This window comes from Phoenix dactylifera, chromosome 4, assembly GCF_051530095.1.
Source record: "Phoenix dactylifera cultivar Ajwa chromosome 4, Ajwa_hap1_PhDact_Kaust_v1.1, whole genome shotgun sequence".
Taxonomy (NCBI): domain Eukaryota; kingdom Viridiplantae; phylum Streptophyta; class Magnoliopsida; order Arecales; family Arecaceae; genus Phoenix; species Phoenix dactylifera.
The window spans coordinates 47,238,458-47,253,940 of NC_143193.1; the positions used below are offsets into that span (position 1 = coordinate 47,238,458).

At 36.4% G+C, this 15,483-nt stretch overlaps 2 protein-coding genes across 7 annotated transcripts; both read left to right on the top strand.

Annotated features, from left to right (window-relative positions):
• The first annotated feature begins 1,228 nt into the window (after positions 1-1,228).
• Positions 1,229-5,604, top strand: LOC103714866 (uncharacterized). 3 transcript variants are annotated; one of them, XM_088720178.2, is made up of 5 exons: positions 1,229-1,355; positions 1,470-1,541; positions 2,161-3,091; positions 4,841-4,948; positions 5,117-5,604. In XM_088720178.2, the coding sequence occupies exons 3-5, from the start codon at positions 2,180-2,182 to the stop codon at positions 5,204-5,206; spliced, it is 1,110 nt and encodes a 369-aa protein (XP_088576304.1). In that variant the 5' UTR covers positions 1,229-1,355; positions 1,470-1,541; positions 2,161-2,179; the 3' UTR covers positions 5,207-5,604. The 3 variants fall into 3 exon arrangements, with proteins under 3 accessions (XP_088576304.1, XP_008800542.1, XP_088576303.1); XM_008802320.5 differs by having other exon boundaries at positions 1,236-1,541; positions 2,161-2,435; positions 2,544-3,091; XM_088720177.2 differs by having other exon boundaries at positions 1,236-1,541.
• Positions 5,605-5,753: 149 nt separating this feature from the next.
• Positions 5,754-12,899, top strand: LOC103714885 (uncharacterized). 4 transcript variants are annotated; one of them, XM_008802332.6, is made up of 12 exons: positions 5,754-7,122; positions 7,243-7,298; positions 7,450-7,483; positions 8,233-8,331; positions 8,474-8,610; positions 8,810-8,848; positions 8,931-9,023; positions 9,133-9,231; positions 10,002-10,100; positions 11,288-11,371; positions 11,644-11,709; positions 12,600-12,899. In XM_008802332.6, the coding sequence occupies exons 1-12, from the start codon at positions 7,047-7,049 to the stop codon at positions 12,687-12,689; spliced, it is 972 nt and encodes a 323-aa protein (XP_008800554.1). In that variant the 5' UTR covers positions 5,754-7,046; the 3' UTR covers positions 12,690-12,899. The 4 variants fall into 4 exon arrangements, with proteins under 4 accessions (XP_008800554.1, XP_088576305.1, XP_088576306.1 ...); XM_088720179.2 differs by lacking the exon at positions 11,644-11,709; XM_088720180.2 differs by lacking the exons at positions 11,288-11,371; positions 11,644-11,709.
• The last annotated feature ends 2,584 nt before the right edge of the window (positions 12,900-15,483 follow it).

Genomic DNA, 15,483 nt, shown 5'->3' on the forward strand with positions numbered 1-15,483 from the left:
GCTGATGAGCTTGGGAGTTTGGATTCGGCTGGATGCTAAGAAAACTTGGTTCCGGGATGCAGGGGATTCATCCGACGCTTCTTCACGTACAGGGGATGCGGAAGAAGATTCTGTGACGTTAGGAGGATCTCGGCTAAGAGATGGAATTCAATCCATGAACCAAGAGGATCTCGGCTGGGAGGAGTGAGTATGTGAACTTGGGATGGATGATGATGAAGCTCACGGCTGGCAGGAAATCCTTCGACGCCGTGTTTGCTGGTCCGTGAGGTTCGGGATTTCTTTATTCCGAAGCAGGGGATGAAGGTGAATTGGTTGTTGAGATGCTCGGACGCGGGCGTTTGAGAGGAAGGTTGATATGAAGTTGGCTGGAATCGAGCTCTGAGGAGATGAGGATGTTGAGAGGATCTCGGCTAGATCGGGATTTGTGGATGAAGGAATTTGAATGGGATGAAGCTGGGAGTTAATCCGGAAGGGGAGATGGGATAATGATGAAACAGGGGAAGCGGAACGGCTGGGAAGTTGAGTTCCTGGGATTCTTTTTGATATGGATGAAGGGAAGAAATGATTCGTGAGCTGGGAGTTTGGTTGGATTTGTGAGGTGCGGGAGATCACAAGTGGTCGCTGGGAACAGGTCCATTTAGCTGGAAATCGGAGATTTGATGGATGGATGATATGGGAAGCAAGATGAATGGCTGAGATGGGATGAGACTTTGGGATTCGTGCAACTAGGTGATATGCTTTGAGATATGAGAAACAAATAATTGAAGGAATTTTATTAAAATAGGATCACGTGGAAAAAGAGTTGGAATGAGTAAGGAGAAATTTAGGTGAACGTATGAAGAGTCAAAAATTAATGGGAAGCACTGGGTTTTGGAAAAGAGTTATTGGAGTCGATTCTGAAAATATAAAATTATGAAATGATGTAGTGTCCGTTTAGATTTTACCTAATTGAGCTTGACTTGACCTGCATGCATTAAACTTAATCAATAAATAATCAAATCAAACTTGAATTATCTTTGATAATTCATTAAAATGCATTGGTGAAGGTAATACATTTTTTAGTTGAATTTACAAAATATATGAATTAAAATAATGATAAGTGCTATGAATAAGGTATTAATTTATGCATTATTTAGCACTTATCAGTGACACGCCTTAAGATTCGTATTTCATCATGATGATTGGAGGAGTAGTTCTCTGATAAGATCGTACTCGTATCAACTGTTACCGGTTTTATGACCCGCCCTCCCTCTTCCTCTTTTTTTCTCATTTCTAGGTTTTCCAGCCATTCTCTCTCTCTCTCTCTCTCTCTCTCTGTGTGCTGGCCACGCTTGATCTCCTTCTCCTTTACCTACGTGTGGAATTCTAAACCCTAACGCAATCTCTTCCTTCTTCTACTTGTTTTCCTCTTTTCTTTTTTCTTTTTACCTGATTTGATGCCTTTCCTCAATCTTGGTTTCGATGACCAGCTCGGGAAGCAAGAATCAGGAAGGTAGATCTTGGAGTTCTCGAGTCATGCGTAGCTATTGGGCATAAAGGAGGTAACTATTGCGAGAATTATTACTCGTTTTTTTCATAAGATTTTGTTGCTGCAATGTTAGAAACAGAAATTAAAAAAAAAAAATTTTCTTCACATTCACATGATAGAACTTTGGGTTCCATGAAAACTCCCACTTATGCACAGGAAAAATCGAGAAATAGATGAGAGAGAGGGAAAAATACTATTCTTGATCGACAAAATTGTTGATGTGGTTGTGAGATTATCAGAATAGCAATAAACAAACAAGGAAGATAAACAGTGAGAGGAAATGAGAAGAAAGAAAATGAGAGAAAGATTCGTCGCAAGCATGAATTCTCCTTTTTATTCAGAATTTCATCAATTTTTCACATATGATTTGGTAAAGGATATCAATCAGATGCTTTTATATAACAAGAGAATTTATCAGTTATTAACGTGATGAACCTTGAATTTGAGTTTTCTTATTCCTTCAAGCTTGTAGGGAGCTACTAAAAATTCAACCTAAACCTAGAAATAATTTTTATTACAGCTTAGCTGAGAGTTTTGGTTCTTGTTATTATCATTGTTTCACTAATTGTGCCATAGTATCTGTTTATTTTTTGCATACCATTATTACCATATGTAAGTTCATTGATTTGTAGGCTCTAATTAGAAGGTGCCATGGATCTTCCAGTATCAGATACGGGGCCAGTAAAGGAAGGTGGCTCATTACTTTCTTGCAACCAATTTGATATCGAATTAGTGCACCAAATAGCAAAACTCCTGCTTCCTGGATTGGCCACAGCTTGCGTGGATAACACCACTGGCCTCTTTAAGGGTCCAGCTTCTGTAGCTGTTGAAATGAGAAAGGAGATGGTGGATTATCTCACACAAAGAAGTGAAACATATCTTGCAGAGTCTGCAGTCCGAGGAGATGGTAATCTGGATCCAATGGAAGAAACTTCTAAAGATCCGACTGAAATCATATCTAACTTCATTAATGATTTTACAAATTCAAAAAGGAATATGTTCAGCCGTGTTTCAGGTTGGTTGATGAGCGAAAGCCGAGAGGATAAAATCGATGACTTTGTCCAAGAGATGGATAAGAATGGATTCTGGTTAATGGATAGAAGGAAAGCCATCGCAGAGACTCTTCTCAGGAATCTAGATTTTAGAAACATGTTTCACTGTCCAATCAAATTTGACACTGCCCAACAGCTTGCTGAGCATAGAAGCCAGTGTTGTTTCAGACCTGTAAATTGCACAAATGTGGGATGCAAAGCTACATTTTCAGCTATTCATACAGAGAAGCATGACTCAGTTTGCCCATTCAAGGTCCTCCCATGTGAGCAGAATTGCCCAGAGAACATAGTGAGACGCGAGATGGATAGGCATTGTGTAACTGTATGCCCGATGAAGCTTGTAAACTGCCCTTTCTATCAAGTTGGCTGTCAATCTGCTATCCCACAGTGTACTCTTGAACAGCACTGTTCAGAGTTCATTCATTCACACCTGCTTTATGTTCTCCAAATGGTTCACAAGCAAGAGATTTCAGTGGAGGAGGTAAAACAACGTGTGCAACTGCTGGAAAAGGTCAGCATTAATTTCTTGCGTTGCTTCTTCTGTTAACCATTAGCATGCTGATTATGCTGTAAATTTCAATTGGCATCACATTATGGAACATGCACGGTGGTGGATAATGTCTCTATCATTACTGTTTTAAGCTCATCAAAATTGAGGCTTATCATATTTATTGTCTCTTTTCTGCTCCATGCAAGTGCAGTCATGATCCACTCAAGAACGGCATGACCAATATCTTATTTCTGACTTCTAGTTTAAAATTATTACGTGACCTGATGATATACTATATACTCGACCTAAAGCAAATTGTTGATTTCTAGGTAATCTTATCATATTTTTTGTTAAAAGATTTTCATGTTTTAAATGGAAGGTAATCTTACGTACTATTTTGTTATTTTTCAATTTCTTTATTCAGCATCTAACCCTTATTATCTAGGGTTGCTAATAAGCTTGAGAGAGCGCTGGCACGCCTCCCTCAAGCTGAGCTAGCTACAAGCCAAGGCTAGGTGAAGGTAAAATGGATATTGGGCTCAGGTTGGGCCTTAAGGGGGCTAATATGATTTTGGGCTGGGCTTGATAGACCTTGGCCTTCTTAGGCTTGGCCTAAGCCCCAAATTAATGTATTATTATGGACACTCATTAAATATAATTAGATTATTTGACAGCAGACCATCCTTTAGACGGATTGCCTAAACCAAAAGTAGTCATACTTGTTGTTACCCTCTCCAATCTTTGATCCCTTGACCTCTCTCATCTCTCATTTTGTTCCTCTTCTTTCCTCCAATGCCTCCACTGCAGTTGCTTGCTAGCCATCAAAAACATCCTTGCTTTTGGCTTCTGTACATTTTTTAGATAAATTATCAATTGTATGAAAATTAATGACTTGAAATGGAAGGATGCCTTTGTTATCATTCTTGTATTCATGGTCTGTGCTTAGAATGTTTGGAGATGGTCATCATTATGTGGATGAGAAGTATGAGAAGATACAATAAAGTTTGCAAGACAGTATTTAGCCCTTCATAAGAATGAAGGTAATGTGGTTTTGAAGGTCAAGCCTGAAAAATTTAAATCAGGCTTGTTGATTATGGTTTTGTATGTAGATGTAACTGAATGAAAACAATGGAATCTCAGATATGGTAATAAAGACTGAAGCATGAGAAAAATGAAGCATCTGAGATAACGTAGCAACTCGGGACCTCTCTCAAAAAGGCTACCTATAAGTTATTATTTGGAGTCGTTAGCCTTGGTTAAGTACCCAAGCTCCCTAATACATACTTGATGTGGGATTTAATGCATGCAGTATGGATCCTCACATGCTCTCCCCTTTTAAAGGTTGGCATCTTGTCAAGGAAAGGGCCAGTTACAGACATCTTGACTAGCTCATGGTTAGCTCTAAAAATGCTTGTATTGCCAAGTCCCCTAGCCACGCGAGCCTTGGGTCGAGTCGCTTTGATACCATTTGAAACGACCGATGACTTTATCCACATAGGCTAGCCAAAATTTATTACGGCCTTGATTAAGCACCCAAGATCTCTCCAATGCGCACCTAGTGTGGGACTAATGCATGCCTTTGTGGATCCTCACAAATAAACTGGTCAAGATGAAACACTATAGTATTTGTTATGGTTCCTATTAAATCTTTCTGCAGCAAAGTTGGAGTTTGTTCTTATTTGCAAGGTATAATTTCTATCATCTATTTGATTCTTGGATGCTTAATATCCCAAATTGTACTAAATTTTTTATTCTATTTTGTTCTGGCAGTCCCAATCTCTGAGTGAATTCTCGGAAACTTTGGATGTTCGATCTCTAACCCTGGCACTTAAGGAGCAAGAAGCAAAGATAAAGAAACTTGAAAGTGAACTCAGTAAGGTCAGGAAGAAGAAAAGCTGTTTATTCTTATTTGCAACATATAGTTTCTAGCATCTATTAGATTCTTGGAAACTTTATTAATCTTTTTTTCCCATTTCAGCACCAGTCTCTAGGGATTGATGCTAGAGATTGAATGCTGCTAAACTTTACGTTTTTTTTTTGTTGCAGTCTCAGTCTGCAATTAAGGGGGAGGAAGCAAAGATGAAGAAACTTGAAAGTCAACTCAGCAAAGTCAGGCAGAGCACAAGTCCTGCCTAGATATATTGACAGCGGAAAGAGTCATGTAATGGATGTATCTTGGCACGAAGATCAGAGTATAGATACTTGCTTCTTTTCTTTGCAAAATTGAGAGTGATCGGTTCTTTCCAATTAAGAAAATTGTGGCCCCCTTCTATTCTGTAAATTTAATGGGTCTGTATAGCAATTCATACAGGCATTTTTATTGTATTTTTTGCTGATAGTCAGAATTTAAGAGTTGAATTGAAGTATGGCTTGCACCTGAAACATCAAGCTCTCTATTGTTTTTCCTCGAGGAAAATGTCACTAAACAACTAGGTTAGTGAATCTCGTTGGTGTGTCAAAGACCATTTTTGCGTCGTCTTTGTTATAATCTTTAACAAAAAATATGGGCAAATGAAGTTATGTTCTCAGGGTCAGCAATTGTGCAGCAGGCATCCTTTCCATATGGTCTAAAACTATATTATTTGGTTTGTGTAATATTTGACTCCATAATGCTACTTGTGTGCACCTTCTGAATTCTGGTGATGAATGGGAAATTTGTTCTGCATTTATAATGTCATATTGTTTTACTATCTGTAGCTGATTTTACTTGACAGAAGAAAACGAAAAATATCTGTATGACTGCAAGCAGAAAAGTCACGTTGTATTTTTTTGATATAAACCTTTTTTGTGATTATTGTAAATATATCCATATAATTGGTTTTTAATGAAAGAAAGTATTATCAAATGTATTAGGAATCCTTGTATCTTAAAATCATCATTCAGAGCTTATATTTAATACAAGCATGATTCATGATGTTATATTGACTGTGCTAGGTACCTGCAAACACAGGCATCTTCAACTTGTTTGACTGAATGGTCATGCATGGAAGGAGCGATTACTTGATTTAATACAATTAAGTTGGTGTTTAATGGACCAAGACTTTGAAGTTTCAAACATCTCAAGAGCCAACCATCAAGTCGACTTGTTTGACAAATAATCATGCATGGAAGAAGACGGTCACTTGATTTCATACAGTACGGTTGGTGTTTAATGGACCAAGACTTTCAACTTTCAAACATCTCAAGAACCAACCATCAAGTTCTGCATGCGCCAAATCTGACCTACTTATTGGGTCAAGAAACTAACGCAGAACCTGACTTTCCTATCAAATAGATAATCCCAGCCGACCTATGCAACTCATTTACTAAATAGGTCAAATGGATTTGGAAGGAGGATTTAGTCAAAGTTGCAGTAAGCTTGGTGGAATGGTAATGAGGGATCTCTTTGGTCCTGTATGCCCTGCCCATCCCCTTTCCTAGCAATCCCTTGTATGGTGTTGGGTAGCTGGATTCACCACTCTTGTGCCTTCTCTTCTTTGTTTCCTTTTCTTCAGAGGACTCTTTGATCTAATTTTACATCAGAAAAAACAAAAGTGAAGTCAGTCAAGTATGTGATAACAGGTTGAACAGGTCTTAGTAGTGAACCTGTGGAGTAGGTGAATTTGGTCACAATTGCCGTCTCCAATACGTGGAACTAAAATTACTAGACATGTGGCCTCTGAATTCTGATCATTGGCATCCGTTTCAATTTTCAGCGGAGCTAATTAATCAGCAAACCGTCCAAGCCAATAACGGCTATCCAAGGACCTGGAGAGCTTTGACCAGCCATAGTCAATTTCGGACTTCAAAGGAAGAAGGTGGAAACACCACAAGGAGGGCTCTCGTCCCCCATGGGGGAATGCTATATCAATGCTCTTTCCATTCTTGCTCCAAAGACTCCTCTATTCTTTTCAAACTCCAAAGAGAAAGAAGAAGAACAGGAGGAGGAGCTTCACACTTGACAGGCCTCCAGACTCCAATCTAAAGGAAGTAAAATATGCTGATCCTCATCCTGGTTTCCCTCGCCTTGGCTGCTCTCCTTGCCTTCCTTGTGAAGTTTGCAAATGCAGATGGTATAAAGAAGAATTTTTTTGACATTTTTTTAGCTTATTATAATTGTTGTTGCTGTTGTTGTTATTTTTCTGGTGCAATACCAATTTGATTTCATTTCTTTGATTATTTTGGCTTTTTAGGGGATTTCACATTGCTTTCAAAAGGGCCTGCAAAGCATGAAAAAATTGAAGGCAAGGTGAGATTCGGTGTGGTTGTCTGAGCACATGCATGATTTGAGAAGTTTCTTTTTATTATGTCCTATAAATTCTTTTAATTCTGTGTTCTGGCCACTGAGTTGAGTTGTATATATTTTTAATTATATTTGTTCAATTGTTGGTGTTGAGCAGGTTGTATGGATTACAGGTGCAAGCCGGGGAATTGGTAAGAGTTTTTGGGGGTTTTTTTCAAGGCTAACATGATAAATTGTTTCGTGCTTGTTGCAATTTAAAATCACTTACTTATAATTTAAAAAAATTGCTAGCTATCAGATTCATATGTCGGTCAGGATAAGCTATTGTGCTTGTAAGCATTAAATCAAATGCTTACATAATAGTTGTTACCTTGAAACATGGATCATGGATTATTATAGCACATAAGCAGATTTTCTTTTGATCTTCTCTGTTAGCTAACCACTAGATCCAAAAAACATTAAAAGGAGGGCTCAACAATATATGTTAAGGTTTAACACCCCTTTGGACAGTGCATGCGATTGCATAAACTGATAAGGACTCAAAGATAATAATTGGGAACAAGTCAAGAGAAGAAAAGATTTAAGGTGATAAATAGGTGAATTAAATTTTTAAAAAAAGACTTATAGGGGAATTAAATTCTTGACTTTCAACTCATGTATCCCACTCTACCCCAAAAGCTTAAGATAATAGGGAGGAACAACAATGTATATCAGGCCGTATTGTTCCTTTCTTTTCAGACATTAGGTCTTCAATTTCTTCCTCCTCTTTTCTTTTCTCTGATGAGTGGGTTAGATTTGATCACATGTACGGAAGAAGAGAAAGAATGATGAAAGCTGCTATTATGTCAGTCCTTATAAAGCAATCATTTGGTGGGATATGGGAAACTTATCATTGATTTTAGCAGTATGACATTTATAAAAATATTTATTGAATTTCCAGGCGAGGTTCTTGCTACACAATTTGCAAGTCTAGGAGCCAAGCTGATACTTTCTGCGCGAAATGCAGTTGAGCTGGAACGAGTCAAAGCTAGGTTTGCTGGTAAGCAGCCTCCAGAGCTATATGAGCACACCTTTTTACTGTAATTTAGAGCAGTGATATTTGAGTAGAATTGTGCATAGAAAATGTTTTTTTACATTTTAATATTTAGACATTAATTTGTTTTTGGCTGCTTTGAGCACAGGAAAACAAGTAGAAATTCTGCCCCTGGACTTGGCATCTGGGGAGGAGTCTCTTAGAGAAGCTGTTCAGAAGGCCGAATCCTTTTTCTCTGCTGCTGGTGTTGATTTTATGGTCCATAATGCAGCCTACGATCATCCTGTATGTACTTTTTTTCCTCACAAATGATTTCACCTATCTAGAACTACTGTTTAAATTTTAATCTTATTATCTTATTTTGATCCATGCTGCCTGGTCCTACCAGCGCTCTCCTAGAATATTTGTTATCAGATTTGACTAATACCATTGGAGGCTCTTAATAAGTGTTATCAACTTATCGTAATATCACATTCACTTGCAGCCGACAACAGCTTTGGCAATAACCGAGGAAACCCTACTGGTACTACATTATTTCCTTGTTTTTCTTAGAACATATGATTTTTCTTTAGAGAAAACATTGTATTATTTTTCTCATTTGGCAGACTACTTTCAAAACAAATGTTCTGGGTACAATTTCTCTCACTCGGCTTCTAGCACCATATATGTTGAAAAGAGGGCATGGTCACTTTATTGTGGTGCGTCGAACGTTGATCTCATCATTTGAAAATCATAATTTATTGTTTAAAGTAGTCTCTGTGTGTTGGTTTTCATTCTTTCTGATATCTAGGTGACTGTTGCATGTAGATGAATAGTGCTGCAGGAAAGTGTCCTGCACCAGGTCAAGCTGCATATTCTGCTTCAAAATTTGCCTTAAATGGATACTTCCACACATTGAGTTCAGAGGTAATCATCAAGTATATTAGATAACTTGAAGGGCTTTAGCATCTATTCCTTAATTTTTATCAACACTGCAGAACACTCAAAGAGGCAGTCAGAGAGCATAGACATGGATGTGAGAATCTGACTTAGACACATATCCAAGTCTCTGACTTGGCAAAAGAAAATTAAAGGAGATACTATCATGGAGATATAATATATAATTTTAACTAGTTATGTATATGTGAGTTCTTGCAATATTTTAGTGGAGAGAATGTAAAAAGATATTATTTGTTAAGATGTTTCAGATATGTTTTGATCGTCCGAACTCCCAAAGAAACTCAAGAATACAAGAAATACGATATTTTGCGCAGTTATTTAAATATCTACATCCTTGACCAATTCCTTGAGATGATTAAGGCCTACTTCTGATGTTATTATGGTAGGTCACACCTAATAATAGAAAACCCAACTCTTTATTGATCTCTAAGACATTTGACCAAAGAAATTAATGTTTATCTAAATTCTGATGCATATCTGGAACTTGATTGAGGCAAGGAAAAGTCCTTGGAGTGAGAGTAAAAGGGAAATAGAAAGGTTCCATGACACCTTTACCAGATAGTTGAAGCATGATTCAGACAAATGTGATTCAAATTGAATATGTGTTACATGAAATCAGGGAGTGTAAGCACTGAAATAGCGATTGCTCTTACCTGGATACTACTGTAAATTTGCTCATTCCAGAATAATGTCTTTTGGTGAGAGAGAAATATCATACATAGTGTCTACAATTGCAGCTGAATCAGAAAGGCATTAAAGTGACTGTTGTTTGTCCTGGACCAGTGGACACATCAAAAGAATCTGGAGCTCATGCATCTGGACACAACGATTCTGAGGTACGTCTTTACACCTACTTTGCTACAATCTAGATCTAACTGTGCAAGAAACATGTCATAGGCAATGTTTAATTCAAAACATATTTGATGCATGAATATTTCAAATACAATTGCTTTGGTGCTCCAGTAGTATTGCTGATCATATTTTACTTGAATGAATTAGTCAAGAGTAGCAGCTGTTTTCTTTTGATGTATAGGCTGATTAGACATCTTTTCTGATTAAATTATACAAGCGAAAAAATAAAAGATGTTGGCCCAATGAAAATCCCTGTTGATAGACAAAATAATACACATTGTTATATGTGGGATACTGCTACTTTGAGAACTATTGCCACCTCTGATTTATTCATGCTCCTATATAATGGAATAGGATAAATTAAAAGCTTACTTGCTCATGAAACCTAAATTCTATTAATTATTGCTGCTAAAGAAGTGCACTTGTTAACCACACAGAGATTCCTTACTGCTCTAGCAAAATATTTATTTTTAAGGATCAAATGATCGGCTTGCAAGATCGGGCATTGCTTTATCAGGGATGATTTTCCTTTGAGAAAGATTAGCAATAAAATCAGAGAAAAATTTTATAATTTGAACAATATGTTTAACATTTTATATTAAGCAATTTGTGGTTATGAGGTGACTAAGGGTCTTTTTCATATTCCAAAGACTTCTTCACGTAATGTCTTTCTTATTTGGTTTTAAGATCCATAATTTTCATTGTTTCAGACTAGTCATAGATTTCTTTAAAAAAAAAAAGGAGATGCCGAGACCTTCTTCAATACTATAAAATCTCACCAATTGATCTAGTTATTAGTGGGTTAACAGGTTCAAAATGATCCAGTCTATCGTTAATACTCGAGCACTCCTACTGTCATTTTCTTTATCTCATTATTATTGGCTAAGACAATTGTTCTGGCTCCAAACTTAAGCCCTGTGAACATAATAAATCTCACCATACAACTTCCCTTTGGAGGTGGAACTGTTTCAGAAGCCACTCATGTTACATATTGAATTCTGCTTCTCAATTTACTTCTTAAAGATCACACAGAAATAGGATATAATTCATCTGATTCAGCCCTTTGTGGATGATCATTTGAAGCCATAAGGATTACTTGTAGTTCAGAAACTGCTATTTTGGCATGAGAGCTTTACAAATGCACTTTCACATTCTTTTTCCATTTTTTCAGAAACCTGTGCCAGTAGAAAGATGTGCACAACTAATCATCAGAGCAGCAACCCATGGATTGAAAGAAGTTTGGATATCAAATCAGGTCATTCTCTTGAAATGAAGTATCTTTCTGATTGCATTATTTAGGCAGCATATGCAATAGCAAGAGCGCTTATACAATTTGAGTTAGAAAAAAGCAAATAGACGTCAAAGAAAAGTAGTCAAAACTGAAAAAAAGATCTCATGCCGTCCCATATAGATTCCTTTTCATCTGTTTTTTCCACTTCTATCTGCATTGCAAAAAGATACCTCTTTTTAAAAAGGGGAAATAATCTAGCTTCATAAATTTACTAAACTTTGTGCTCTTTCTTGCAGCCTGTACTGTTAGTTATGTACCTGGTGCAGTACATGCCGACCCTTGGCTATTGGTTCATGGACAAGGTCTGGTATCATACTGAAGTTTCATATGATGCTTCTAAATTCTGTCGAATATATATATATATATATATATTTCCTTTGCCGTTATGTTTGCCAATTTTTCCCCCAAACTTTATATAATATATGTAAAAAATTAATTCAGCTGATTCTAATAACATCTAGATGATGGTCGCAATTCTGTTTATAAAAGTTCGTTGACATAGATTTGAGAGCTTACCAAGTTATGAACTAGTCAACTTGCGATGATCTTTTACCATTTTTGCAGTCATCTTGCTTGTTTTCATCATGAGAATGTTTTACTCTCGTCTTACGTATGCTATCCAGTTATCCTATTTTGATACCATTAAAGGTCTCAAGACAATCTACTTTTCTCTTTCTCTATCACCCTTTTGATTGATAGTTACATTCAAAAGAAAAATAAGGGAAGTCGAGCATTCCCAGTTCAGTCACACTTAATGCTGATTATGTAGTTACGTAATGATTTAGGAATCTGTTAGTTAAATATTTTATTGCTTAAGATATAGCGGAAAATAAAGCATTTGCTTTAAATGCAGTTACTAAGGGAACTGAGATTCCAAAATTGAGCCATATATTCTCACACAAAAAAATGCATATATTACTGATCCTTTAAATAATCATTTCTTCTTCTGCTGGCCTCTCCTTTGTAATCATCTACAAAAACTTCTCAGGTCCTTGAAAACACATACCCGTTACAGAAAACAATCGAAGTTTTAATTTCACTTGATGATGATATCTGTTTCATTAGTTGAAGGCTATGTCAGTGCTTGAAAGCCTCCATTTACATGATCTTTTAACATAGTTGCAACTCTTTTTCTCCACTGAGTACTGTGATTAATTTTGATTTTCTTTTTTCACTCAATTATCTTCCATAGATTGGGAGCAATCGGGTGGATGCTTCAGCAAGTGAGTGCAACACTTCTGTTATGGAAATGCTCTTTGGCCAGAAGAAGAAAACAACTTGAGAGCTGCTCTGGATGGCAGAGGCAGCTAAGGCACAATGAAATGATACTACTTGATCCGTATGACAATTTACTCTCCGTATGCTGATTTCCTTAGTTTTGGTTGGTAAAAAAATGTAACCATTGGAGAGCTTGTAGGAAGAAGATTTACACTACCTGGCATGTTATGGAAAAATTTGCTATGTTTTCAATGAATAAATCAGATTTCACTTTTGCATGGCCCCTTCAAGAATTTTGCTCCAAAATAGGAACTAACACCTAAAATACTGCACAATTAATCCCACCATCTCTCCTAAAACTCTGGGATTTGATCTTTATTTAATCTCTAATCCATATAAGGAAGATTTCAAGAACCTTCTCTTCTCTTTAGCTAAATAAGTTTTCAGATTAAAATCTGCGTGCAATTTCGCAATGATAGCTTATGGTTCTTTAATAGCACAAGTGATTCTGAAGTAAAATTAGAAATATGTTTATCAAAACAAGCTTAAGTAATTATGAATATAATGCGTATCATATTATCTAAGCATTAAAAAGTCTGAAAGAGAGCCAGCCTCATGTGATCTCTCCTGCCTCATGATCAGTCGCTTAAATATTAAGAAATAAAAGCTTTACAATAATGTCCCATCCCTTAAACAAAGGGCAAAACGCCTCCAAAATCTCCTGTCATAGCCTAAGGGTTGAGAATGCCAAAGCCTTGAACTAGTGCTTCTGTTCCCATTTTCTTGTAGGAATGAAGAGAAGAATTTTTGATTGTAAATATTGAAAAAGAGAATTTTACTATAAAACTAACTTGTAGATGATTTCTATTACAATAAATAATGATGAGCACAATTTCAATAAACTTGCTACATGTTCTTAGCAATAAGAGTTTATTATTTTTAAGGAAAATTTATCATGTTCTCTTACAAATTTTAATATTCAATATATAAATAAATATATGTATGTATGTATGTATGTATGTATGTATGAGCGAAGGGGACTCAAGACCACAACATTAGCAACCTACAACAAAGCTATGGACTAAGTGTATGGAGGCAGAGCTTTTGGTGCTTTTATTGCATCGAGAACTTGAGGTGGCTCCACAATCATGCTCCATAAATTAAATATTCAACAAGTGAAAATTGCTCAATATTGAAAGGTAGAAAGCCTGTTTATCTCTGAGCAGCTACAATCTTACAATGATCAACGGGTAATGGGTGTTGAGATATCTAGAGAAGAAGAGGAAAACAAAAAAAAAAAAGGGAGAAAAAAGATTTTATACCTCTATTTTATTATATTTGCTATATCTCAGGGGTTATATATACTCATATACAAGCTCCATATAAGAAAAATAATATAGGCTGATATATGATCACACTAACAAAGAAAAATATTATGGATGATACAGATTGTTATGTAATATCTAAAATTATCTTAACAAGATCATGTAAACAAAGAAAAATAATATAGGTTGATACAAGATTACACTAATAAAAGAAAAATTATAGATGATACAGATTGTTACGTGATCCCTAAAATTATACTAACATCTCTTCTCAAACTTAAGATGGTAATGTAGGTGCCAACTTGAGTTTGGAAACTAGATTACGAATGTACCTAGAAATTGATGTACTAAATCAAGAGCTGAAGTAGCAATTCAGAAGCTGACATAATAGACTAGGAGATGACATAGCAGCTTAGATCAGGAGCTGACGTGGCAGCACAGAGACTGGTGTGACAGAATACAAGCTGTTATAGCTACTCAAAAATTGATGTAGCGGATTAGAAGTTAACATAAGAACTCAAAAGTCGATATGGTAGATTGATGTGTCAAGCTGTGTAATAATATAAAATTTGATATGTTAGAACAGAAGCTGACATAGCAGCTTAAAAACTGATATGACAAACCAGGAAGCTAACGCAACAAACTAATGCCTTTGGTAATGCTGACGTAGCTAATTGATGCGGTAGACTAATGCGTCTACTGATATGACTGACTAACATAGCAAACTGGTATTTGTCAATGTGTTTGACTAACGTGACAAACTGACGTGTCTGCCGATGTGGCTGATTGACTTGTCAACAATGTGGCAGCGAGAAGACGAATAGAAAATGACAGTAGTAGCTAAAATAGAGGACAGAGAGAAAGCAACCAAAGGTTGGCGATCCTCGTAAATGGAGGCACCATGGAAGAGGTGCAAGAGATCTCGAACTATATGGTGAAGGAGTCGGAGACAGTAAATAAAATCGGAGATAGAGAGAAAGAGGCTGAGCGACGGTGAAGAGAGACGACCGAAGATCTGAAGCTGGAGAGAAAAGCGGTGAAGAGGAGCTGCAGTTCAATAGAAAATAAAGGATCTTCGATATTAATCTACCAGAAATAGAGGATATGTAGATATACTAAGAAATATGAGATCTTCGAATGATGATTCACTAAAAAATAGAGGATCTTTGAATATTGATTCACCCGGAAATAAAGATCGATAGATAAGCAATGGAGATCTTCAAAGCTTTTAGACATGGCAACAACCACCCAAACAATAATGAAAGAGATGGTGGCGGCAAATTAGGTGATCGGTGGCTCTAATACCATGTTGAAATATTTACAAAAGAATAGAAAAACAAAAAAAGAGAGGGATAAAAAGGATTTTATATCTTTATTTTATCACAGTTGGTACATCTCAGGAGTCATATATACTCGTGTACAGACTTCATATGAGAAAAATAATATAGGCCGATATATGATCACGCTAATAAAGAAAAATATTATAAATAATACAGGTTGTTATGTAATTCCTAAAATCACTTTAACTAGTTC

Coding starts and splice junctions, on each gene's coding strand:
- LOC103714866 (XM_088720178.2), top strand. CDS start 2,180: ATGGATCTTCCAGTATCAGATACGGGGCCAGTAAAGGAAGGTGGCTCA. Junction 3,092..4,840: donor GTGTGCAACTGCTGGAAAAG/GTCAGCATTAAT, acceptor TTGTTCTGGCAG/TCCCAATCTCTGAGTGAATT. Junction 4,949..5,116: donor TTGAAAGTGAACTCAGTAAG/GTCAGGAAGAAG, acceptor TTTTTGTTGCAG/TCTCAGTCTGCAATTAAGGG.
- LOC103714885 (XM_008802332.6), top strand. CDS start 7,047: ATGCTGATCCTCATCCTGGTTTCCCTCGCCTTGGCTGCTCTCCTTGCC. Junction 9,232..10,001: donor TCCACACATTGAGTTCAGAG/GTAATCATCAAG, acceptor CTACAATTGCAG/CTGAATCAGAAAGGCATTAA. Junction 11,710..12,599: donor GCTATTGGTTCATGGACAAG/GTCTGGTATCAT, acceptor TATCTTCCATAG/ATTGGGAGCAATCGGGTGGA.